Genomic DNA, 25518 nt, shown 5'->3' on the forward strand with positions numbered 1-25518 from the left:
GAGTAAAACCCTTGGATATAGGAAGTCTGCCGCTACGTTTCTCCCATGAACGCTTTTCAGTGGGCGGTAGACGCCAAGAAGGGGGGACATACCTTTCAGCTTTACTAAAGCTTGGTATTCTACCATTTTTGGATTGAGAATTTAGAGGATTGTGTGTGTGGTGCGCACCACCTTGTTGTAGAGCTGAAGGATTCTGGACGAACGAGCCTTGTAGAAGGTTGTGCAATTGCTCGAAACGCTTCTCGTGAGGGCTTTTCGAGGCCCTCGGGAGGTTGCTCAAGTGGCTGAGATTTTTGACGCCCTTGCCTCGCTGTATTCCTGAGATCTGCGCATATTCTTGCTGGTGTTTACACGCCGTCATAGTAGTATGATGTCTGGTAGCATGAGACCGCGCCGTCCATCAATGGGGCACAAAAGTCTCGAAAAGATTGCAAATGCCCGAGACTGCAGGCGCACTGTATTAAAGCAAGCTAAAGGAGCAAGACATGACGGCTATTGATACAAAGGGAATGTCTGTCTCTTGAGAGCAAACCATGGACGTGTACACGCAAAGCGATTAGGTCCTTGAATTGCTCACAATCTCGGGCTCGTTGCTTCGATGCTGGTCCCTCACAAATTCCTCAATCTGGGGGTCGTGCTCCGGCCGTCGAGGAGGAATCGTGGGCTCTGGCTTGTGCTCCTCCGCCTTGTGGTCTGGATGTGAATCGCCGATGAAGGGGACGGAAGCCGGGATGGCTGAGGCAACTGTCGAGTGTGTGTTAGCATCTGACGAGGGACTACAGAGGCATGTAACGAAGAGAGAGAATCAAATAGCATATGCCGGTCAATACGAATTCATGTCTGAGAAGTGAACTCACTCTTGTCAACGACAGCCTTGACCGTCGAGTGCTCTCCGTTGTCGCTATCGTGACGAGTCCGGCTCTCGACTGCCTCTTTATCGAGCTGCTCCTTGAACGTCGGCGGCTCCGCGCTCTCTTGGTGGTCCTTCTTGGGCGAGTGCATTATGCTTGACGATCAATTGATCTGTGACTTTGGAACAGTTATATAGCAGAATCAGGGCCTATATTTCAGAAGAAGCAACACTTGACTGCACCTCGCCGGCTCAGTAGTCTTAATATAATATAAGGAACCCATATCTTGGCTGGGCGAACGACTTGGAGCGAAATGATGACGTCAAAGCTGAGACTGCTCTGTGTGAGGGTCGTGCTCAAGATCGGCGGCAAACTGGATTTCTTACAGCGGCCTTGGCCTGCTGTTGCGCCTGGAACTATAGCGCCCGAGGGGCGTTGCTAGTGAGGTGCTTGGCGGGGTTTAGCACTTCATGGGCTGGCCGTTAAAGGCTGCCCAGACTGTGTGGGCAGTTGAACGGCGCTGATAAGATAAGAAGATCGTTTTCTTGTAGTATTCCGCTTCCATGCGATGTGCAACCAGTGACATTTTCTCCCATGACATGCATGCATAGAATGAGTGTTGTATAAGTGGTGTTTGTTGTGCTGTTGCTTTGCTCTATTTCCCTTTCTTTGCTATCTTGCTCTTCCGGTTCAATCATTCTTTCAAATAGACGAGTACCCAGACAACGGCCTCTCCCAACAATGGCCCCGATCCCCATCACCATCGTCACCGGCTTCCTGGGCTCCGGCAAGACGACGCTCATCCTCAACCTCATCCCCCAGCTCCGCGTCCAGAATCCCTCCTACAAGCTCGCCCTCCTCAAGAACGAGTTTGGCGATCTCGCGGTAGACTCGCAGCTGGCCTCGAGCTCGGCCATCTCGGGCGTCCAGGAGCTGCTCAACGGCTGCATCTGCTGCAACCTGGTCGGCCAGCTGGGCCCCGCGCTCGCGGAGCTCGAGAGCACCGTTGCGCCGGACCGCATCATCATCGAGACGAGCGGGTCTGCGTTTCCGGCGACGCTTGCGCTGGAGGTGAATCGGATCGCGAGGGACACGGGCAAGTACGTGCTCGATGGGGTGATTAGCGTGATTGACGTGGAGAACTGGAAGGGGTATGAGGATACGAGCTACACGGCCAAGATCCAGGCGCGGTATACGGACTTGATTGTGTTCAACAAGTGGGAGACGGCGGGTGAGGAGCGGTACGAGTATTGTTTGGATCGAGTGGGCGACTTGGAGGTGGATGTGGCTCGGGTCAAGAGCGACAAGGGCAGGGTTGATATGGGCTTGGTGTTTGGGATAGACGGAGGCCTGGCTAGAGAGTTGACGGAAGCGGACGTCAACGGCGAGCATAGCCATGATCACCAGACGAATGGCGATGCTCATCAAAACAACCACAGCCACAGCCACCAGAGCGAGGTCGAGGTGCTCTCAGTCGAGCTCAAAGGCAGCAGCAGCAGCAGCGGCGGCGCCGCCGTTTCCACAGGCAAGCTGCTCAACTTCCTCCGATCCGCTCCCAAGGACGAAGCCTACCGCATCAAGGCCGTCCTCACCCTGTCAGAGATGCCCAAGAACTCGGATCCAGATGTGCCGCAACCCGAGGCCAGTCCCCGGGGCCGGTACATCTTGAACTGGGCGTTCGGCCGGTGGACGTTTACGCCGTTGGCTGAGAGCGCGGAGGAGCATTCCTCGAGCAATGGCGTGGTATTACGATTGACGATGATTTTGGGACGGTATGAGAGCAATAAGTGGAAGAAGAAGCTGGAGGCTGGTGGGTTGATAGAATTAGAGGGAGGGGATAAAGGGGAGTTGGTTGTCAAGCGGATACTGTAGATGGCGTTGATATAGATGACTGGGATGGCTGGGACTCATAGATATTGTGATGAGCACATAGAATGCGAGTTCTGGTACATACATACCTTGGAAACGATTTCTGTTGGTCATTACTTTATCTTCTCCCTATCGAAGCTAGACTGTAGGTCTTATAATAGCGAGTCACCCCAGCCCCCTTTTACACCAGCAAAGTATTCATCATTAAAGTAGTACTCTGCCCAGTCGAGATCATAAAGATCTGGAGATGCCGATCCGGCGTCTGTTTCCCCGTGCCCTTTGTCATATCTTGCCTGTATCCCATGTTCTGCTACACATGACATTCCCATAGTTGAATATGGAGACACCAGCAAGATCAGCTCCTCAGCATCACGCACCGATACAGGCGACACCATCATTGCCTCGTCGTTGATGGGAGTCGCATCCGACGAGTAAACCGAGCTTGACCCTGAATGGATCGAACTCGAGTACGAGCGAGCCGGATAATGTATCCCGCCCATTTCATCTCCCTCCTCTTCCTCGTCCTCCTTGTCCTCCTCGTCCTCCCCATCATCATCATCATCATCATCATCGTAAAGCCTAGGCGGCCTTGCGTATTCCATCTCGCAATTCCTGCAAAGCCCACCTTCGCTCTGCGAAGTAGATCGACATAGAAAACACAGATGCATCGACGTCGGCACAGAAGGAAAGATTTGCTCTTCTGGCGACGATTCGCGCGACAGAGGGAACCGGACAGTCGCAGCTCTCGCAGCCGGGACTCTCCCCGCTGGAAGAATACTCCGGACTCTGTGCCATTGCTTCGAAGATGGCCGCTGTCCAGACTCAGCAGCAGCAGTAGCAGCAGAGGGCACTTTGATGGAGAGCTGCGGTTTGAATGTCTTCTTTTTGGGCCCGCGAGGGCGTTGCGTGGTGTGCATCTGCTGGGAAACTCGACGTCGTCTCTGCCTGGCCTTGTCCTCTGCTGTATGAGGGCCACTGCTTGAAACGAGCGCGGCGGCTGGAGTCTTTCTCTCTCGAGCAATGGTTGGTTTCATGACGGCGGGCTTTGGATAGACGTGGCTGTTTCTGACGAACCGCACCATTCCCGGCTTCCGCTCGTGATATCTCGTCTCGCCTCCATTTTGACCTGGCGGCTTCTTCTTCTTCTCCTCCTCCTCCTGAGGGGGCAGCAGTATGTGCTCGTAAGATGACGCTTGGATGGGAGAGGGCTTCAAGGGGGCTTTTGGGAATTGTGCAAAGCGCGGGTTTCGCCGTGGTTGGTCTATGTTGGAGGATTGTCCGGCTTTGTTTCGTTGGGAGGTGTCGCTTTGGGGGGCCATTTTGGTGTTCTCGACGTCTTGACGAACTTGCTTATGTTGGGTAGATGCATAGTACGTTAGGGTATGGGATATGAAGTATGATGATCCTGAAGGCGGTTATCAAACTTGGCTGGAAGACTTTATATCGAGATGGATGTCTTAGTGAACAATGTTGCTGTGTCGTCGTTGTTTGCGGTATTGCACATGTGATTGACACCAATGCAAACAACCACCCTGAACAGATCCTCATCAAAACGGCATCTCGTTCTCTTCATTCGATTTGCAGCAATCTTGGCATTTCTCTTCCATATGCGTAATGTACAAACAGTGAAGCCCCCCAAAACGCCTGCTTCGCTACCCGGAACCGAAAAGCACATGTCATGATCATGATGCTGACTGTGACACGTTTCCCGTCTCACAGACAATGACTCCTACCAAACGCCCAATTGCAAACGCCTACAAGCTCACCGTGACCGTCATGTTATTGCTCAGCACCAAAAGAGTAGGCGGCAAGTCGTGGCACAGAAGCTCGACGTCCGAAAGGTACTGAATCGTCCGGTCAGTGTCCCGATATGTCCCCTCAATGGGTATAGGGAGTGTCGTCAGCAAAACGGCCGTGTTCTTCGAATTCTGCCGCATCAATTCGTTGAGGATGAGGTGCTGCGCTCGACTGGGCAGATCGTTGAAGGATAAAGCAACACTCTGCGTCGAGTAGGGAGCACCGTCTGTATAATTCGTGTCCCTATCGAATCTGTACGATTGCTCGAGCTCGGGCATGTTCAAGCTCAAGTCTCCTTGGTCAAGAGGAGAAGCGTGCGATTCGCGCCGAGAATGCGAAGAGCGGAACCGAGACTGCGTCTGTGTGCTTGAGCGTGGATAGTACGTTGGCTGCTCGGTGCATGAAATGGCTCGCACACCTCCTCCCTGGGTACTCCTTGATCCTGGCAGCGGCTGATTGGAAAACTTTCCCAATGAAGATTGTCTTGACCACGTCGGGCGATCAGTCTTTGGGGTTACAGGGCTGGAGGAATTCGTCGTAGCGAATCCGATCCTCGACCCTGTCTCATCTGTCGTGATTCTCATCTCGGGAACCGGCCGGCTTGAAAAGCGAGCTGCGGATGACTGTCGAGACAAGCCTGGTCGGGGAGTAGATGTGTCGTCGTCTCCGGAATATCGGTTCTCAGATGATTTGGTAGGGCTACTCGGCCGATAAGTGCTGTGCTGGGATTCAGGTACTGCCAATTGATCCAAGTTCGGGAAGGACTCTATGCTTTTGATGTCGATTTTGAAGCTGCTCCTTTGTCGATTGTTCGCTCGAGGAGTGGCGTCCTGGTCCACCTCTGGAATTCGTCTAAAGGCTGGCGTGGCGATGGAGTCTTGCCTGCTGTGAGTTTGCGAGAAGCCTCGGGACGTTGACATTGTGCCGTATGACGGGGTATCTTGGGCATTGCCATTCATGTAGTATGCCGACCCAGCTGCCAGGCCCAGAGAATCATTCCTGCCCGTCCTTGGAGGGGACGGCGGCGCTTGTGGAAAGTTTGAGGATGACATTCTTCGTAGTGATGGATCTAGGACTGATCCTAACAGGTCTATGGTCTCTGTATCACTGCCGCTTTCGTATTCCGAATTCGTGTCCTCAAAGACCTCTTCATTCAGATGATGGGTGTGCATTCCGATGTTGATGCCCATTTTGGATAAAGAGCCAATATTCGGCCTCTTGGACATGCCGGGAACACCCACGATGCTGGACCGCCTGCGCTGTGACTCCGGCTCTTCGTGCGGGTTGTAGACTCCTGGCCGTCCGGCGGTTGAGGTCAGAATGTGCACCATGTGCGAGAATTCCTGGCTTGTTGTCATGGGCTCGGATTTCCCGCGAAAGTCTTCCAAGTCATTCCACCATTCTTCGTCTCTCAGTGCGTCGCCAACGACAATTTCGCAGTCCAAGCTACTACCTCGGCCGTTGATGATGCGTTCATAAGTGTCCAGCTGCCCGGAAGCCAACCAGAAGACTCGGACCTCAGCATCGATACGCAGCTTCTCTAGGAGTGTCTGAACTCGGGCCATTTCCTCCTCGACCTCGCTTTCGTATTCGACAAAGACCATGACCCGTGGGGTGAATACTCGTTTCCAGTCATGGACGCTGCGAAGAATATGACCCAGTTGCAGGATAAGCGTGTCTGTCAAGAGAGGTCAGTCATAACTGATAATTCGTAACTTCCTTATTCTCAACAGCAACCAGATGTAGTTGGACCTACAAGTATCAAAGTTGGATGTCAACATGCTCCTGCCCTCGGCAGATACTTCGGCAGACATTTGGATGGGCCACAGATCAATGTACTTTTTCGTGTTGAGCCCGTCCTTGCGAGGCGTTTCCAAGCTGTCGAATCCGTACGCAACAGCCACGTTTAGTCGATAAACCAGAGCCAGGTCCTCTAGAGCTGTCATGTACTCTGTAGGGGACATCATGTCTTCTGTACGGATTGCATCAGTGGGGAGGAAGCCTTTCAACATCTGGGCGGAAGTATCTCCGCGACGCCTCCTGGCTGCCTTCCCCTGTGACTTTGGCGGCCTTTTCATCTGGGAAGCCGGAGCCATTGGAATATCTGGCACCCTTAGTCGATGGCTCGATCTTCGTAGGTCGTCCATGTTGTAAAACCCCATGATGGCGATATTGGGGCGCATGCCGCCGAGACCCGACGATAAGATGAGGTTTCTGATGCCCCAGTTGATAGATGGCGACATTGTGAGCTGCACAAATGCTTTGATCTTGGAGAACTCGGATATGTACCGTGTCCAAGCTGCTTGCTGCAATTTCGCCTCGTGAACTCCCGAATGGAAGTCATCGGTCACGATGACATGGCCCAGAATGTAAAGCGAGCCCTTCTTGAGAGAGTTGCAAAACTGAATCAATTTGGCCTGCCGCCGTGGGTTGTTGACGAGGAGAATAATCTGCGGTCTCCAGAACTTGATATGCTCGGGTTTCAATCTTAGTAGATACTTTCTGACCTGGTGGTAGATGAGGTTTTGGGAGACGTCGCCCCAGTGCTTCGGCGGACAGAGGTAGTGAATCAGAAGGAACACCAGAACAAGAGCGCAGATTGCTGTCGAAGCATATGTTTCATCGATGAAGAACATTGCCGCCGCAGACGTGAGGCTTCCAAGGAAAGCAGTTTCCGCACTGAACAAGGTGAAGCTTGGCCTGAAGTTAGGAGCGGACCCGATCTTCAAGAGAAAGCAAGCGAGGTTCATGACAAAGAACGTCATCTACTGAGGTTGTCAGTCATCGACATCGATGAGGATTGGGTGCATCACTTCCGTCCGACTGACCTGGTAGCCCATCGAGATGAGTGTAGCGATCTGGTTTAGATCCGCAAAAAGAGCAACTTGAGCAATGCAATATGTCAAGAATATAGCATAGAAAGGCTCATCGCCACTTCTGGACCCCCTTCCAAAGAGCGACAGGCCCGGGAGGAGCTTGTCGCGAGCAAGCGCTTGAAATAATTTGGCGGAGCCGATGACTCCCATAAGGGCCGAGAAGAAGGTAACGGCACATTCGCCGGCTAGGATGAGAGGAGCGTACAAGCTTGTCAGGGAAATAACATTGTCGTTGGCGAGGAAAGACTCGTGGGTGGTAGCCGAAGCCATGGAGATGATGACGATGAAGTAAACGATGAAAGTTGTGAGGGTGGCCCATAGCGTTCCATTCGGAATCGCCTTGCTTGGATTGCGTAGATCCCCAGACATGGAAGCTCCTGCAAATATGCCCGAAGTCGCTCTGTATAAACAAACCATTAGTGAGAGGACTTACTTGAACAGAAGATCAGTGGCAAAGCACTCACGGGAAGAGAACGCCAAAGAGGCTACGAAATGTTTTGATGCCCTCATAGCTGCTCTCGGAAGATCGTGGCGCGAAGTTGCCAAGCAGGGTATCGATGCTGATGCCTGTAAATTCGATCCCAGCTGTAGCATCTTCGAACGGGGCCTTGAAGATGGCAGACACCGGAATGCTCATGATGGCGACGGTAAGAATAATGAGCAGTGCATTTGAGGCCCTTGCAAAGGCTGAGGAGCCAAGCAGACAAAGACCTGTACACATCATCAAGGCAGCTGTCTGAAGCCCATAGCCGGACCAATATCCCTGAGGGAACATAGGACCCAAGTTGAGTCTAAGGCAGTCAATGAGACCAACAATGTTCATTGCGGTATTCAGAGCCTGGGCCAAGTAGAACAAGATGCCGATCGAGCCCCCGAATTCCGGGCCCAGAGACCTCGAAATCATGTAGTAGGCGCCTCCGCCCTTGACTTCTCCATTGGAGGCAATGGCGGAGAGGGACAGGACGGTGAGCAGATCGATGCAGTAGGCGGCGAGAAGAAGACCTGGTGCGACACAGCTGGTTGGAACTGAGCGAGAAAGTATTGGTTGCATTTCACTTGTTGCTCACCTAAGATGCCGATGAAGCCAACTTGCCCCAGGATTTGGCCAAACCTGAGGAACATGAGGATGCTTAGGATGTTAAGACAGACGGGGATATAGACGCCGGAGACAGTGCCCAGCTTGCCGTTGCCGGCGGCCCTGTCGTGGTCCGTGGCCATGGTCAAGGATCCTTTCCTTTCTGACGGAGGATGAGGCATGGCAGATGTGATGCTCGCTGTAGGAATCGAGACTCAATATAGAATTCGCGGGTGCGCTCGGGGCGACGAATTCCAGCGTGCATCCCTGTAGCAAACGGGATCTTGGCCAATGTCTCAGGTGAGAGCTGACCGCGGCATCATAGCCGGGTACCTATTAGTTGAAGTAGAGGTATAAGAAATTGGCGTGGCAAACAAGATATACGAGCAGAAGACGAACTGGCGGGAGAAGAGGGAGAAGGCAACGTGCAAATACGCAGCATCCTCCACCGCACTGCCGACAACGCAGGAAGATGGCTAGAAATGGATGCTCCCAGAAGCAAACGAGCAGCACTCACGACGGACACCATGGCCATATCAATGCCCGAGAAGCTGCTAAATTAAACATGATACCAGCAACCAAATGCCGTTAATCTTCAGTCAACCAGGACCGGCGTCATACCACGGGTCGGGGATCTGCAGCGGGGCAGCCGTTGAGAGAGAGCCATTTGCCATCGACACCCTCGTGCTGGTGGCATCTCGTTAGGTAAATCTCGCCGCCAGAATCCGGTTTGAAGCTGTTGTTGTGCATGATGAATATGCACGCTCTTGTCACATCAGGGCTCCTTTGCCCCTCAGAGGCGGTATCGAATCTTCTCCTTGTTCTGGAGCGAAGCGATTCTCGCCGTATTGTTTGCTGAGCTTGTGCCATGAATGGAGTTTTGTCTGTGGACCGGCGCTTGTGACGGACAAGGCCCTTGACCCATACGCTTTTGGTGTCAAATCCACCCTTGAACCCGTCATCTAAGCTTGCTAGCATCGCCGTCGATGGTGGCTAATCGAACCTCTGGACCGTGAAGCCTCAGGATCAGGCGGAAAATGTCAGCTCCAGGCAGTGGGAGGGTGGCAACCGTTAATCCTAGCACGGGCAAGTTGATCTCCAGCCGGATTCTGCGGGAATTAGTAGAGCTCGAATTGCAGGCAGTTTGTGACCCTTGTCGCCAGCACCAGACGAGGGTGACGATATACTAATACCGACGGCTGTCCTCGATGTAACAGCAGGGCTGCGAGATGCCGTCAACACCAGCTTCTTTTCATGACTGAATGCCAACCTGAGTTCAGCTCCAAGATCATCACCACTGTAAATCTGGTTATCACCTCAGGGCGCATGGAGCAGTAGCCGGAATATGCTCGTACATTCTGTCTGTCAATAGTCAACAGCAGGCTGTCACGCATATGCGCGATCATCCTTGTTGCCCCGCCCAAGTCATGTATCACGCGCCATGACGGCATTCCAAGCCAGGCACTTCATTGTGGGCGAGACACCATCCTTTAAGCTGATACTGGTCGTTTACTGGTGCCAGTCGAGGAGTTCCGCCGGTGAAGAAGGAGATCACGATGCACGGCAACGGTGTCGAGAGAAACGCAAATGCTGAGAAATGGTCGTATCACTGTCTGGTGTGTTGGTAGACTGCACACCGAGGGCCATCCGTAAGAGTCAGGTATCTCAGCAGACCATCTCCCATCTAGTGCGGCACTTGTCGAGGCAAACTCATCGGCTCGTCCCGTCTGTCATTGGTGTTGATGCAGTTTCGAGGCGCCCGGCATGACCAAGCCATCTGGCCTACCCCATGGGCAGTGTTTCCCGGGGATGGAGGGATGGGTCCATCAAAGGATGGGCAGAATGGCTGATTATCGCCAAACCCAGGCTTTCAAGCCAGAGCCCAGCCAGCGTCAGCAGCCGGCTCAACGCGTGGTGCCAGCCCCGTGATAAGTCACAGTCATACTCCGTACAGCCATACCGCTCAGTGTGTGTACCGGCCTGCGCGCGCTGATAACGTCGTCGTCCAATTAAGACTTGCCCATTCTTATCCGGAGGCGCGGTGTCTGGCCCTTGGTGGCTGAAATAGTCGGGTCTTGCGAATTGAATTCTCTGCAGATATCACTTTGTGGCTGCTTGGCCATGGCCATTGGGATCCAAGTAATACGGCATCATGCTGCGTGTGTCAGTGCTATCTCCAGCAGACTCGACACGGCGTGACCATCGAATATCGAACCTTGCAGGGTTCTCTCCGCGTCTGCGCTTGATAGTAGCGGACGGAGCAATCAGCTGTCTCCGATTGAGTGCCGCGAACAATTGTCGTATAACCCAACCACCGCTGTCTCGGATCTGTAGAAACCTCTGCTCTTGGCCACGACCGGGTCTCACGATAAGCCTGGATGCACCCACCAGAAGACAAGTCGGGGCTTATGTTTGCAGCATCCATGTCCAGTACAGCATTGTTCGTTTCTTCAATCCACCGCCCAGCACCCTTTCCACGGCGAGGCAGAGTGAACGGGCAGGTGTCGAGTCGAGGATTGTTCGAAACTGAGCCTTCCTCATGCTCGTCTTGGACCCGGTACCCGCTGGAACGGTTCTTTTGTTCCTGCTGCTTTCTATTTGCGCGAATCAGCGGCTGCGTGCTGGTCGGATTGGACGAGATTCGATGATGTTGTGGATGGAAATCAATCAAAACGGCATTCAAGTTGCATTGGCTTTGTGCGATTGTAGGCCCTGCCTCTCAGCTGCCGCTTCAGGCTTCAGGCGGCGCTCTCCGTCCACGGACCGAAGTACAGGTACCTCGACGCGCTCTCCCTGCCAATCGAGCCGATCTTGGGCGGTCACAGCGGGACCCCCGTCGCTGGAGGCCCACCACTGCTCCCCTGCCGGTCACCAGACATGATCGCTGGGGGCGGTGCTGTCGGTCCCCAGATTCGGCGCCTGGAGCGCTTCAGCTGTGCTGTGACCGCCACAGGCCGCTGTAAGGAGCGCCTGCAATGCGCAAGTACCGATACTTCGTGCTTTGCCCCCGACCTCGTTCCTGGCCTCTCCGACTGCGTACCTCGTACCCGCCAAGGCGGCTTAGCGTGGCTTCTCCGTCATTTGATAGTGCACCTCAAAGGACCTTTTGGCAGGCAAACCTTCAGTCATCCATACTAATAGCTTGAGATTGCCGTTCTCTGACCTTTAGCTTGCACCTCTGCCATCCAGCCTTCCATCCTTCACTCTTCCCTTCTCCTATCCTCTCCTCACCTTTCCCATCTCCATTCGCTCCGTAGTCGAGCATCTCCTACTTCAAGCAGCACGCCGGAGCGACCTCGGATCGTCACCCTGTCCGCGAGTCCCAGCTAGGCGCCGTCCCTTGATCCTTATCTGCCGCTCTTTGGAGTTGTCACCGAGTCTCCCTCGCGATCGCGGCTGCTTCCCTCGGCACGCCCAGACAAACACAGCTTTCCTCTTCGAGACCGATATGCGATAGAGAACAAGACTCGACCCGAGCGAGAAAGAAGGCAGCTACCACAGAAGAACACAACAGAACCGACCAGAATGTCGTCACCGGCGAGGAGCGGGCTGCTGGCCCAGGACCCCGTCCCCATGTCATCCTCACCCAGCCTCTCTCAGCAGCGGCCATTTTCATCGTCACTACCCCGAGGAGAGGTCACCGCCAGACTTGCCGAGCCGATCCGGTCGGGGTCGCCCGTCATGAGAAGCGGCTCGCCCCGTCCCGGATTCACAAGACCTGAAGGTGGCGCGTCTGGCGACGCTTCGTCCTTCGCCCAAGGTCCTGGCGTGTCTGCTCTGGCCGCGGCCTTGTCCGACTCCCTGGGGCAAACGCCGCCGCGACATGGCACGCCTTCAGCTCGCGTCGGCACGCCGCCGCTCCGTCCGCTGTCCCCCTCGGGAAATGGCCGCTCTGCCACACCGACAAACTATGGCTCCTTCGACTCGAGAGGCCGCCCTGGGGCCGAGAGCACGGGGCCCTATGAAGATCCCGAGATTATCAAGAGGCATCTGGTGCAGCCCAGCGAGATGGAGCACCCCACGTCAGAGGCATCGTCGGAGACTGGCAAGGGCAAGCAGACTGCCGATTTCGGCTTTGGTACCGCCGGCCTCCATGACGACGAGTTCTCGAGTCTGCGTCTGCAGGGCGGGGACGTGACACGGGGCATATATAAATGGACCGAGCAGGCAGAGGCCAGGACGAAGATGCAGCGCAGCAAGAGTTTCGACCATTCGAGGCCCGAGCCTGAGAGCGAGACCCTCGACATCAGCTCCATCAAGGTGCCCGGTGGCTTCCGGAGGAACCATCTTCGAAGAAATGTCATCAGCCCTTCAGGACATCCCGAAGATGGTTACGGAGGTGCTGATTCTCCCGGTAGCAACCGACCACTCTTCACGTCAAGCTTTCTCGAATTCTTGTCCATCTATGGACACTTTGCTGGTGAAGAGCTGGAAGAAGATGACGAAGTCCTGGGCCCCAACGAATACTTCCAATCTGGTCAGGACAACGAGGAGGAAGAAAACGAAGAGCCTATGGAAGATAGCGCGCTCTTGGGCCCTTCGAAAAAGGCGCGGAAGAGAAAGGTGCGCGGCGGCAGCGGCCAGAACAGCCAGATGAACGCGGCCCTGCTGCTGCTCAAGTCCTTTGTCGGAACCGGCGTCTTGTTCCTGCCGCGTGCCTATCTCAACGGCGGTATGCTCTTCAGCAACCTCGTCCTCCTCGGTGTAGCGTTACTGAGCTACTACTGCTTCGTTCTCCTGGTCACGACGCGACTCAAGGTCGAGGGCTCGTTTGGTGACATGGGTGGCATTCTGTACGGAAAATGGATGCGGGCCATCATTCTGGCTTCCATTGTCCTCAGCCAGATCGGTTTCGTCGCGGCTTATATTGTGTTCACGTCGGAGAACTTGCAGGCCTTCATCCTGGCCGTGACCGACTGCCGCACGTCAATCAGCATCCCGATGTTGATTCTGATGCAGATGGTCGTCTTCCTGCCCTTTTCGCTGCTGCGAGATATCGGCAAGCTTGGATTCACGGCCCTGATTGCGGATGCCTTTATCCTGATTGGACTCGCGTACCTCTTCTACTACGATGTTTTGACGCTCGCTGCCGAAGGCCTCGCCGACATCATCATGTTCAACCAGCGGGACTGGACGCTTTTCATCGGAACGGCCATCTTCACCTTTGAGGGCATTGGCCTCATCATCCCCATCCAAGAGTCGATGAAGAACCCCGAAAAGTTCCCCAAGGTCATGTTCCTCGTCATGATCATCATCACCATTCTCTTCACCGTCATGGGCGCCATCTCGTACGCTGCCTACGGCTCCGAGACGCAGACTGTCGTGCTGCTCAACCTGCCGCAGGACAACCGCATGGTCAACGTCGTGCAGCTGCTGTACTCGGTGGCCATCCTGCTGTCGACGCCACTGCAGATCTTCCCTGCCATCCGTATCGCCGAAACCGAACTCTTTACGAGGAGCGGCAAGTACAACCCTTGGATCAAGTGGCAGAAGAACATCTTCCGCTTCTTCGTCGTGATGATGTGTGCCGCCATTGCCTGGGGCGGTGCCGACAACCTCGACAAGTTTGTCGCCCTTGTAGGCAACTTTGCCTGCATCCCGTTGGTCTACATCTACCCTGTAAGTTTAACTTCATGCCGTCCCTTTTTTTTTTTCCATGTACGATGTACTGATATGAATCTTTTCCAGCCTCTGCTTCACTACAAGGCTGTTGCGCGATCCAGGTTCTGGCGATACTCGGACATTGGACTGTGCATCTTTGGCCTCATCGCCATGGGTTACACGACGAGCTTGACGGTCATGAGCTGGGCCAACTCGGAGCCCAAGGCGCCCGGATACTGCGATCGGAGGGGCACATAGGCTTGGACATGCTGACGCCTGGGACAACGAGGGCTCAGTATAGGTATTGTCTTGCCATACCTCCGCAATAGCGGGCTGCAGGTTACACTTCATTCTATGTTTTCCTTCTTACTTTTAGTGGCTTTTGTTCTGTTTTCGTTTGGCATTTATTTGGATAACTGGGATGAGGCTTGGGATTCGGGAGAAGAAATGATCAGATTGCAAAGACTTGTATAGAGGAGGACTATTCACTTACGTGTACTTACATGCAGGCCATTTGGGTTATAAGCGATAGAGGATGCCGTGCAGATAGGACGAGGGGCTAACTATAGCGGGTTTCTTTGATCTAATACGTTTGATGCAATTGGGGATGTGTGTTTATCAAATTGTGATAGCTCGGAACTCTCGTGACGTTTCTGAGGTAAGGTAGGTAGCTTGCGGTCTTGTTTACACTGAGAGTGACTGACAACCGACCATTACCTTGGCTCTGGGTTCCAAGCAACAAGTTAGCCAGCAACATCAACTTGGCAAGTGACGACACTTACAAGCCAAAGATTTGGGTGGCTCATACTATGTGTTTTTTCCTTTGTTTATTTCCTTGAATCCCTTGTGATTTCTGCTCGTGAGCCGCCAACTACCTACCTTACTGGGAATTGTAGGGGCTCTGCAAGCCTAGCAGGCTTGCTTGACTAACACTAGGCTTGCAAAAAAAGCTATGCCTTGAACCTCGTGCAAAGGTTGCAGCCTGGACTAGGCTTGCAGAGTGGCCTAGGCTTGCAGAAGATAATGCAGCTTTCTGATTGGCTGGCTTATAGAGAGAAGAGGTACCTGAAAATACTAGTGAAAAGCTGTTGCATTACTTGTATCTATTCTACCTAACGCCACGCCTCCAGCAGCCAATCCAGCAGCTAATCCAGCAGCCAATCCAGCAGCCAATCTGACTAACGGCGGCGGCGCCAATAGCGGGTGTGTGTGTGTGTGCGTGTGTGTGTGCGTGTTAGTAGTGGGACCTGTAAAGCGGCGCAAATGTTAGTACCTGGTATTGCAGAGTGGCTGGATGTGAGGCATTGACTGACCTTGTGCTGTGTGCAAGATGATGATGAAGATGATGAAGAAGAGGAAGAGGAAGAGGAAGAGAGAGATTGAGAAAAAAAAAATGTGAAGATAAGGCCTGCTGGTGCCTGAGGCTTTAAAAAGATGTGAGCGGAAAGTGAGAGAGAGGGCAAGAGCGACATGAGCTTGGTAAAGGGTATGTATCTTGCTATAGGTCTTACTATAGGAAGCTACATTTGCCTTGCAACCTTAGCGACCTCTGCAAGTCTAGAGGCTCCCGCAATCCTAGCAGCTATTCTGCAAGCCTAGCCGTGGTCTTGCAAGTCTAGTGCCCTTACAGGTTTTCCCAGTAAGGTACGTAGCGCTGCGGGGCCGTTCCGTGGAGAGGTAACGCGGAACCGAACGCGCAACACCAAGCAGAGCAAAAGTCCGCATCTCGGTCTCCGAGATCTGAACTCTGACCTTTCAAATTCTCCGTGCTGCTACAGATAAATCCAACCTTGTCCCGGACCCTTGCCAGCGCCGATGGACAAAGGCCACTGCCCGCGCGACAATTAGCAATATCTGGGGCCACTAATTGCAGGCCGAGTTTCTATTACCTGAGCGTGTCCTTGCGCAGATCGGATCGGATCTGAGCTTGCCTTTTATTAATAACATCCAGACTGACCACCATGTCGAGCGCTGGCTCCCGCCTTTGCCGTCCGTCGCCAGCATGTCGTTGCGCATGCCTCTCCAAGCCTCTCTACCCGTCCAGCAGCTCCGGGCGCCGCTGAGAACGAAGCTCAGCCCGAGGCAGCAGCCGCGCCAATTCAGCAGCACTCCGACCCGACGGCAATGCGCCGCTCTCCCAACAACACCCAGAAGAGCCGCCATCGCTGGCGTCATCCCCGCCGCGAGAACGACAGCTCCCAGACGAAGCATCACCACGAGGCCCCGGCCTCCGCCGTTCCCCACGGTACCGACATGTCCCTCGCCGACGTGCGCGTGCGCCGAGACGCCCGCCATGCCGGAGGGGCTGGAGATTGACCATGCGAACCCGCTCAACGGCGTCATGGCCGGATACGCGGAGCACGTCGTCGTGTGCACGGGCAAGGACGATTGGCCGTCCAAGATTGAGGACGAGAACAGCGGGGACAATCTGGCTGCGGATCTCAAGGAGCTGTTTGGCCGGGGCGGCAAGTATACGGATGTAAGTGCCAAACAAACTACGTGTGTCCATGAAACCACTCGAGGGGAGATGTTATCGAATGCTCCAAAGCTAAACCACCAAATTGCACTGTGAATCAGCCATTCCACCACATCTCCGTCATCAACTCGTCCTTCCCGAGCTCGGCGCCCCCCCGCAAGGCCATCCAGTCGACGTCGGTCTACCTGCTGCCGAGCTTCAAGTACGTGCCCTTCCTGCCGCGCGTGTCGTTTGACAGCGTCAAGGCGCTGGCCAAGGGCTTCCTGCTGCCGGAGCGGCTGCACCCGGCGCACGCCGGCCTGTCGCCCGCGCACCGCGACCGGCTGACGCGCAAGGCGGCCTTCCAGGGCCTGCTGCCCGGCGTGCGGGACGTGGCGGACGTGCTGGTGCTGATCTGCGGGCACGGGGGCAGGGACATGCGGTGCGGCGTCATGGGGCCTGTGCTGAGGAGCGAGTTTGAGGATAAGCTTGGGAGGAAGGGGTTTACGGTTGCGAGGGAGGCGGTTCGGGTGGAGGGCTTGGAGGAGGACGATGACGAGATGAAGAAGAGGGTAGAGGGGAGTAACAGCGGAAACAGCAGCAGCAGCAGCAGTGAGAGAGTCGCGAGAGTCGGGCTCATTAGCCACATTGGCGGACACAAGTTTGCGGGCAACGTGATCATCTACATCCCGCCCGGGTTTACGACGGAGGGAGGCGAGAGGCATCCCTTGGCCGGATGCGGGATCTGGTACGGCAGGGTAGAGCCGAGGCACGTCGAGGGCATCGTGGGCGAGACGGTGATGGCGGGGAGGGTGGTGGAGGACAAGTTCCGGGGCGGCATCGACGCACACCGACGGATCCTGCGGCTGTGAAAACGCATTACATTATGCTAATAGACGGGGTAGTTGACTTGTTACAAATCTGAATCCTCACGGGAGATTTCCGGGCGGAGGACAGGAGAAGAGAGATATTTTCAGGGCGGAAGCTGAATCGTGCGATTAAAGGCATGCAGCTATTACATGTACCTATTCCGCAGTCCCGCCTCAAACCGACAAATGGGCAATTGGCTCAGACAAAGTCGAGAGAAATCGGAGCATGTGACAGACGCGCCCTCTGTGCAATATTACGTCGTGACAACTTGTCCATGGAGCCAATGTCTCATAATCTTCTTTGCGTGTTACTAGTATAATACTACTACTACCTACTACATACGTCGTAGGACTCAAAACTTGTCGTACAAAGTACTTAGCAGTAGGTAAGGTAAGTAGGTAATAACAACTCCCGTCTCACAGAGTGTGAACATTGTGAGTCCCTGGTATTTTAGCGCAGTCCTACCCCAGCAGCGATCCATCCCCCTTCCCTCGGCATTCCCGCCTCGCGGCGATCCATTCATCGGCGTCATCGCCAGCAACCCCGTGTCACGCTGCCCCCCTCCCCTAAATGGCTACATACTGGGCCGCCTTCTTGGCAAAATCCATCACAGATACTACTATGTAGGACTAGTAGAGAAGAGGAGGGAAAGAAAGGAGGGAGAGAGGGGAGGTGTGAGAAAGTGCCTTTTCAGCCAAGCCTTGCGACGTTCCTCGACTCTGTAAGACATTTGATGTAATACTTTATTGCACAACGTACGATTTCTTATGCCGCTCATATGACCCCACTCCATCTCTCTCTCTCTCTGTGTGTGTGCCCGTGCATGAGGTTGATTGATGACTGCATGCGTCGATGGAGTGTGAAGCGAAAAAGTGTGCCTTGGATGAGACGCTTCAGCCATTTCAGGGGGGGGTGGAGGAGGAGGAGGATGATGATGATGAGGGGGGGTAAGAAGACGGAGGGTTCTGTCGTTAAAAAGGTGCCGCATTCGGCGATTTTCTTGTCAGAGGATTGCCTTCTCGAAGACTTCTTCTGCTTCTTATCTGTCCTGCAAATTTGCTTGTGCTTGTTCCGAGGTCTGAACCAGTCAAAGAATCGAGTAGAACAACAAGTTGATACGACTCACCTATCGAGCATTACTGGACAAGAGCCCCCATCATATAAGAAAGAAAGAGAGAATCCATATCGGAGGATTATAAGCAAGGCACATCACACGCTTCACACACATCACATCACACAAAGACAAGCACACACAATGCCGTCCTCGGATCCCCTCGCCGGCCTCAACGTCTCCATCAGCCAGGGCACAACCTCGCCGCCGTCCATCGTGGCCACCGTCAAGAACAACAACCCGCACCCCGTCACCATTGCGCCCTACCAATCGCCCTTTGACGGGCTGCTTCTCGAGCAGGGCAACCTGTCCATTGTCCCATCATCATCATCATCATCGTCATCAAACACCGACAACAACGACAGCGACAGCTCAGCCTCTTCGAGCAATAGCAACAACAACATCAACACCAACAACAACAAGCCTCTCAGCTACCCTACCATCGCCCTCAAGCGCATCTGGCCCCCGCCCGCAGACAGCCTGGTGACGCTGGGCCCGGGCGAGAGCCGCACGGCCGAGATTGTGATCCGGCACCCGGTGCCCGTGCAGCAGCTGGGCGACGGCAACGGCTCGGCGACGGTCAAGCTGCGCGGGCAATGGATGTCCGTGTGGAGGCGGGCCAAGGAGGAGATTGGCGAGGCGGACTGGGACGATGTGTCGAACCCGGATGAGTTTTCGGGGGTGTACGAGTCGAACAGCCTCGAGATTCGGATTGTCTGATTGATTCACTCTGGGTTCCTACTTTCTTTCTTATTCTTCTATGATAACATGATTTCAGGATGGCGCAGTGGCGTTGGAATTTGTCGTTTTTTTTTTTTTTTTTTGTATGTTGCGGTTAGGGAGAAGCCAGGTCTTGGTTCACTTACAAAGTCGAGTTTGGGCGAGAGGCTTCAGGGCACGTGACCGGATTTTATACTACTTTTTTCTACGCATGCCTTTTCTGATGAGCTTCGCTCTCAACCTTCAAACAGTCGTTATCAGCTGAGTTGATGTTCAATTGATCAAATATCTGTCATCATCTCTCCTTAATGATCACTCAACTATCTTGACATCAAGTCATATATATATCCCTGCAATGGCAAGCAGACGAGCCGTTCTCGCAACGGCCAAACTTCATCACCTCCCACCACCTCAGACGACACACCCTCTCATACGAACCATCTCAACAACACCAAAGCAGCAACCCTCACAAGCTCTCCGAAAATACTCAACAACCACCCAATCTCACCCCAACTCCCGCTCTATCAGAAACTCACGTAGAATCCCCCTCCTCATCACCACCGCCGTCATCCTCGGCAGCACAATCTACTACCTCACCACCCCCTCCAAGCCAACCCTCCTCAACTCCGAGACCTTTGTACCCTACACAATCACCTCCCGCGAAGCAATCTCCCCCACCTCCTTCATCTTCACAATTTCCCCCCACACGCCAAACCCTTCTCTCCCGTATCTCGTCTCCTCCTCCTCCTCCTCGTCGTCATGGCGGTATCCCCTCTGGTCCGTCGAGTTCAAGCAGCCACAGGTACAAATCGCACGGCATTACACGCCCTTACCTCCCCTAACCGGACACAATCCCGCCGATGGATCGCTGAGCTTCTACGTCCGCGCCATCGGGGGCGGAGAAATGTCGACGTATCTGAGTCGTCTGGGCGTCGGCCAGGACGTCTGGCTGCGAGGCCCTCACATCGGCTTCGACGTCACCGCACGCCTCGGCGCAATGAACAGCGTCGTCTTCCTCGCGGGCGGCACAGGCGTCGTCCCGGCAATGCAAGTCGCAACAGCAGTCCTGGGACGCAACCCTGAAGCAAACGTCAAGATCCTCTGGGCAGTGCGCAAGAGAGAAGAAGTCCAGCAGCAAGCCGGCAGCAATCCCGCCGTCCGGAAACCCTCGTGGTGGCGGCGGTTCTGGGCCGTCAGGGGCAGCGAACCAGAAGAGCTCAACGCCCAGCTGCAACATCCAAGCCCCATTGCAAAGCAGCTCCAGGCTCTGCAACTACAGTACGGTCAGCGCCTGCATATCCAAGTCGCCATCGACGAAGAGCAGACGCACTTCCGCGAGCCGGACCTCCAAAAGGCAATCACATCAGGGCCCCCTTCTTCCTCCTCCTCTGCCGCCCCTTATTCCAGCCGCTCCTCGTCAGCGTCCGGATGCCGTCTGCACGATGCGGCAATGCTGGAGCTGGCGCCAGAGTTTGAAGCGCCGGCCGCGGCAGATGACTGCAAATGCGGTCGCGGAGCTGGCAAGAATCTCTTCATGATTTCCGGCCCGGACGGCTTCATTGCGCACTATGCTGGGCCCAAGCAGTGGTTGCGCGGCCAGCAGGTTCAGGGGCCCGTGGGCGGCGTCGCTGCTCGCCTTCAGAGAAGACACCCGTGGCTGGCAGACGACTGGCTCGTGTTGAAGTTATAGACCGGGTGATACACGATAGATCATATCTCACCAACAAGATGCAGGGCAGCAACGTCGAACCGTTCCGTTTGTTCTCTAAAGACATAATGACAAGCAACTTCTATATAAACATCGCACATGGATATAGGCACGCATGACAAAAATCACCAAGTCGCCAAGACGCCTCTTCAATCCTTCATCCACCCCCCTTTCTGTGCATTATCACAACCCCCTCTCCGGGCCAATCCTCAAAATCACCGATTCTGCACCTTTCTATAGGACGGTGGCTTCATCGTTCTGCTAATCAGCTTACCCGCATACGGCGGGATCAAGGAAATAGAACCAATGGCCAATACACGCCAGACGAATCCCCTTTTGCAAGAAGTTAGATTATACTCCTCATATAAAGAATACTGGAAAAGCTCACCAAGTAATCAAAAACTCAAGATCAAAGTAGTCGCCCAGAAACGGCAGCGATCCAATGTAAAAAATAAACGTCCCCACGATGCTCATAATCATCACGGGATGCCACGTCACAATCTCAATGGCCACCATGAGCAGCTCGTTGAGCACCAGCACCGTGTAGCTGACCGACACCATCCTCTTGCTGTCCACCTCGGTCAGGATCTGCGACAGGCCCTGGATCATGCCGCCCTGGTAGATCGACACCAGGACCCAGACGAAGAATGTGCGGTACGACAGCGACCGGCCCGACGTCAACTCCTTGTAGAGCTCGGGGTAGAGGTTCGCCAAGTCTTCGTCCACGTCCTTGTCTAGCACCAGCGACAGGACGGGCGCCGCGGTGTAGACGGTGGCGTAGCCAACCATGAGCCAGTTCTGTGCCAATGTCAGTCAAAAGCCGTCCGCTGATGCTTCCTTCTCCCCCTGCGCCGGACAAACCTTGTACAAGCCCTCAGGCTCAAACTTTAGAGCAATGCTGTACATTGTTTGACACACTGCAATAATCAGACCTCGATGGATGACGAATTGAGCCAGCTTCGCACTGCGCTTGTAGCTGTTTCGCCCGTGCCACACCAGCAGCTTGACCAGGTGGCAGAACTGCTCAATCGAGAAATCGGCTGCCAGACTGGCCTGCCGACCCTCCTTGCCGACGATACCGACTCCCACGTCGGCAGCCTGGATCATGGAGACATCGTTGCCACCGTCTCCGATGCAGCACACCCGCTTCTTTGTATACTCGCGAATGAGCTTCGCGACCTCGGCCTTTTGTGTGGGCGAGCATCGACAGGCCACGACTGTGGGCAGGAGAACGGCAATGGAAATAAACTCGATGCGGAAATGCGTCAGGAATAGCGCCAGGCTCTCTCCGTCAATAAGCAGACAGGCGTCGGTCTTGCTCCGGAGAAAGTCCAGGTGCTCTTGGGCATTGTCCTTTCTGGTGAGCTTCGCAACGGTGTAGATGTATTGGCCTCGCGCAACCAGCTTCGAGCTGATGGCCACGCACCTCGCCGTCTCGACCTTGTCGCCCGTCAGCATCCAAATCTTGATGCCGGCATTTCGAAGCAGTTCCAGCGACGGCTTGACGTCCTTCTGAAGCTTATCCTCGACGCCCGTTACGCCCAGCAGCTCCAGGTCGCTCTCCAGATACCGAGAGACGACCCTCTGCATCCCGGCATCTCGCCCCGTGATAGAGAGCGAGGCTTCGTGGTATTGAGAAGCAAACTCTTGGTATTGCTGATGCGATAGCTTCTTTCTTCCGACGACCAGGGTTCTCAATCCCTCGCGAGCCATGTTGGCCGTCTCTTCGTCGAGCCAGTCGTTCGCCGCCACAATCGAGCTCATGACGGTGTCCGCACCCTTTTGATAGAACCATATCTCACCGTTGCCCAGGCCGGGGTGGGTGACATGCATACTGTCGAGAAATTGAACCACAATGCCCATGCGCTTGCCTTCAGATGTGAACGGGAAGACATCGAGGATTCGGACTCGCACGACAGGCCTTCCCGTCTCAGTCGACTCCAGCACCATTCCTTTGCGGTCACGGTACGAGAGCTTCAGACCCACAGATTCCGTCCATCTGACAATGGCAATTTCGTCGGGAGAGGACGCCTGGTACGATGTGACTTCCTTGCCGTCTTCGACCTCTGATGTCGGTGTCACGTTGTGGCAAAGCGCCAAAGCAAGCACCACATCTCGCACGCGAGAGCCAATCTCTCGTCGTGTGCGAGTGGCTCCCACGTTGACGGTGTTGGACATGGCTGAAGAAGGAGTAACGAGGGCGCCGTGAGATGAAGGGTCGGTTGTGGGTTGGATGTGAAAGGCCTGTCGAACATACGAACTCACTTCATCCATGGCTTCGTTGGCATACGAAACGGTGCCTACATGAATCTTCTTCATCTCCATGTCGTTCTGGGTCAGTGTTCCCGTCTTGTCGCTCAGTAGATACTCGATCCGACCCAGATCCTCTGGAATGGTGCTTGTGCGCACAACCGCCCCCGGAATACCAGGATCTCGTTGGATGAATCTCGAATATGCACTCTTGCCCATGTCGAGATTCACCCGAAGGCTGATTGGCACGATGGTTGAGAACAAGACCAGGAATCGCATGATTTTGATGTACCACGCGTTTTCGCCGCTTTTCTCAAACCCCTGCAGAGCGACAAGAATGATGGACAGGGCCAGCGTAAGAGCACAGAGAATCTTGGTCAAGGAGTTGATCTCATATTCCAAAAGACCGGTCTTGGAGCGAGAAGGAGACGTGGACAGCGCGGATCGGGTCTGCGGGCCGGTGTACAGAATGACCGCAAAGGTGGTTCCCTGGGAGGCAATGACAGTGTTGGCCCAAGCGGTGTTGTCGATGGACAGCGCCGCTGAGTTGGAATCGCTGCTGCTCTCGCCTTCCGGCCTGGGCTGTTGGCTGACTGCGGCTTGCCTGGTAGGCATCAACTCGACTGTTCCAACAAACTCATTGACCTTCTTGTCGGGCTTGCCGGCCGTGATTCGGAGGCGGACAAACTCCTCCAGAGCGAGACACTGGGTGAGCGGCGATGCCAATCTCAGCTTCCAATCCGTCTCTCCATCCAGCTGGTCTGTCCTGATGAATGTCTCGCCGGAAGGGCCGCTGTGTGCGTCGTTCTGCACTGCCGGTGCCTCGGGTGCCTTGCCCTTTGCACTCGAGCTGGACTCTCCCTCGTCAAACGCGAGCAACGTTTCCTCTTCCTCCTCTTCGGCGGGCTCGTTGGCTGATGTCCCTTCCGTCGAGTGACATTGTAGAATCACGACATCGGCTGGCACTCGTTGCCCTTTGGTAAGTTTGAGAACATCACCTACGCGCAGATCCTTTGACTTGCGGCTTATTTCCTGAACAACCGAGGTCGGCTGGTCTTCGTCCTCTTGGATAGCGGCGAGGTCATGGCGACCGGCTTGTACCTTTCGAGGCTTTCGCCCAACCGTTTCTGACTTGAGTGGTCGCCGCGGCCTGGCGCTCTTTGGGTACATTCCGGGTTCCGTAAATTGCAATACATGATATTCTTCCGAGTTTGCTTCGTTGTCTCTTCGCCGCCTATCAATATCGTCGTACGCCTCCTTTCCCATGGTGATGCAAAGGACAAAGGCCAGTGGCGCAATGTAGGTCGACAAATAACCGATTCGAAGGGCTGGTATCACCTGCGATAGCGCAACAAGCAAGAAGTACATGTTGAAGAAGAATGAGAACTCGTTGTATAGCGTGATGGGAAGGAAAGTGAATGCCGTATACTTGGCATTGGAGACGATGTTGGTCGGGAACCGAGATGTCTGGGTGGAACCCACGGCGACCATTCGAGAGGACGACGGATCGTCCTCGTCTGCCTGTTCCTCCGTTTCCCTGTCGTCGGGCTTCTTAGACGAGAGAAAGCGCGGCCATCGTAGCCCGGAGCCTAGATGTCGGGACGTGGATGGTCTTGAGCCCTGTGAGCCCTGGCCGCCTAACAAGGGCGCATCGTCCTCTCCATTTCCACCGTCTTCAGACCAGTGATGCCTAGAGCTAGGTTCGTCGTGATCCTCTATCAAGTCGTGTAATTGCTCATCTGAGTCTTGTCGGTTCCGACCGAGGTCTCCATATCCACTGTCCCGCTTCGCGCGCCGCAGACCACCCATACGCAAGTTCCGTAGAGCTATTCTCGATGCTCTCTGTTCTTCTGCCGGATGGCTCTGCTGCAGCTCCCGCGCTGGCTCGGTCGAGATGGGGTCGAGCTCTTGAATGTCAAGGTCGAGATCGGAGTCGGAATCGTTGGAGGGAGACTCGGGCGGCTGGTACGTGGGTGAAGGAGGCATCCCGCATCAAGCTGATACCGGACCTCGGCAGTGGGTTGCGTTATGGAAGAGCTGCCACCGTGGCCGGATGCTCATGCTGCAGTCTGAGCCGAAAAGAGGAAGAAGAGGGTCGACTGAAGCTGTTGATGAATGAGAGCGGTCGACGATCACGGTGCGGCGGGGAGCATTATCGGTCCTGTCAGATAATCCGGGTCCTCGGCCAGGGGCGGGGCTTCTATGCTGGTTGATGGAGTATGCAGTCTCAAAGTACCATGTGAGTGCCCATCAAATCCCTGTGCGGTCAACGCAAAGAGATTCTGTCTGGAGCTGGTGATGTCGGTTGTTTGTTTGTTGTATTATCTATCGAGTG

At 54.7% G+C, this 25518-nt stretch overlaps 6 protein-coding genes across 6 annotated transcripts; 2 read left to right on the top strand and 4 right to left on the bottom strand.

Annotated features, from left to right (window-relative positions):
* Positions 1–556: 556 nt before the first annotated feature.
* On the bottom strand, positions 557–1002 carry TRIREDRAFT_106294 (uncharacterized protein; the record flags this gene model as incomplete). Its single annotated transcript, XM_006964596.1, has 2 exons — positions 557–744; positions 858–1002. 2 exons carry the CDS (start codon positions 1000–1002, stop codon positions 557–559), a joined length of 333 nt encoding a protein of 110 aa, XP_006964658.1.
* Positions 1003–1592: 590 nt separating this feature from the next.
* On the top strand, positions 1593–2723 carry TRIREDRAFT_59951 (uncharacterized protein; the record flags this gene model as incomplete). Its single annotated transcript, XM_006964411.1, has 1 exon — positions 1593–2723. The coding sequence occupies one exon, from the start codon at positions 1593–1595 to the stop codon at positions 2721–2723; it is 1131 nt and encodes a 376-aa protein (XP_006964473.1).
* Positions 2724–2872: 149 nt separating this feature from the next.
* On the bottom strand, positions 2873–4039 carry TRIREDRAFT_106296 (uncharacterized protein; the record flags this gene model as incomplete). Its single annotated transcript, XM_006964597.1, has 1 exon — positions 2873–4039. One exon carries the CDS (start codon positions 4037–4039, stop codon positions 2873–2875), a length of 1167 nt encoding a protein of 388 aa, XP_006964659.1.
* A 435-nt stretch (positions 4040–4474) lies between these two features.
* Positions 4475–8611, bottom strand: TRIREDRAFT_106297 (amino acid permease-like protein; the record flags this gene model as incomplete). The annotated part of the gene is made up of 6 exons (XM_006964598.1): positions 4475–5140; positions 5357–6195; positions 6274–7282; positions 7346–7793; positions 7858–8395; positions 8461–8611. 6 exons carry the CDS (start codon positions 8609–8611, stop codon positions 4475–4477), a joined length of 3651 nt encoding a protein of 1216 aa, XP_006964660.1.
* A 3019-nt stretch (positions 8612–11630) lies between these two features.
* Positions 11631–20912, top strand: TRIREDRAFT_47175 (transmembrane amino acid transporter protein). The gene is made up of 5 exons (XM_006964366.1): positions 11631–14087; positions 14157–14370; positions 16272–16437; positions 16647–17282; positions 19641–20912. Exons 1-2 carry the CDS (start codon positions 11994–11996, stop codon positions 14325–14327), a joined length of 2265 nt encoding a protein of 754 aa, XP_006964428.1. The 5' UTR covers positions 11631–11993; the 3' UTR covers positions 14328–14370; positions 16272–16437; positions 16647–17282; positions 19641–20912.
* Positions 20913–21148: 236 nt separating this feature from the next.
* TRIREDRAFT_77025 (P-type ATPase-like protein) lies at positions 21149–25169 on the bottom strand (the record flags this gene model as incomplete). Its single annotated transcript, XM_006964599.1, has 3 exons — positions 21149–21266; positions 21322–21731; positions 21795–25169. 3 exons carry the CDS (start codon positions 25167–25169, stop codon positions 21149–21151), a joined length of 3903 nt encoding a protein of 1300 aa, XP_006964661.1.
* Between the last annotated feature and the right edge of the window lie 349 nt (positions 25170–25518).

The sequence above is a fragment of the Trichoderma reesei genome (assembly GCF_000167675.1).
Source record: "Trichoderma reesei QM6a unplaced genomic scaffold TRIREscaffold_7, whole genome shotgun sequence".
NCBI lineage: Eukaryota > Fungi > Ascomycota > Sordariomycetes > Hypocreales > Hypocreaceae > Trichoderma > Trichoderma reesei.

Bases quoted from the DNA above. Each gene is read 5' to 3' on its own strand.
- TRIREDRAFT_47175 (XM_006964366.1), top strand. From the start codon at position 11,994: ATGTCGTCACCGGCGAGGAGCGGGCTGCTGGCCCAGGACCCCGTCCCC. The intron at 14,088-14,156 runs GTAAGTTTAACT...AATCTTTTCCAG, and splicing joins CGTTGGTCTACATCTACCCT to CCTCTGCTTCACTACAAGGC.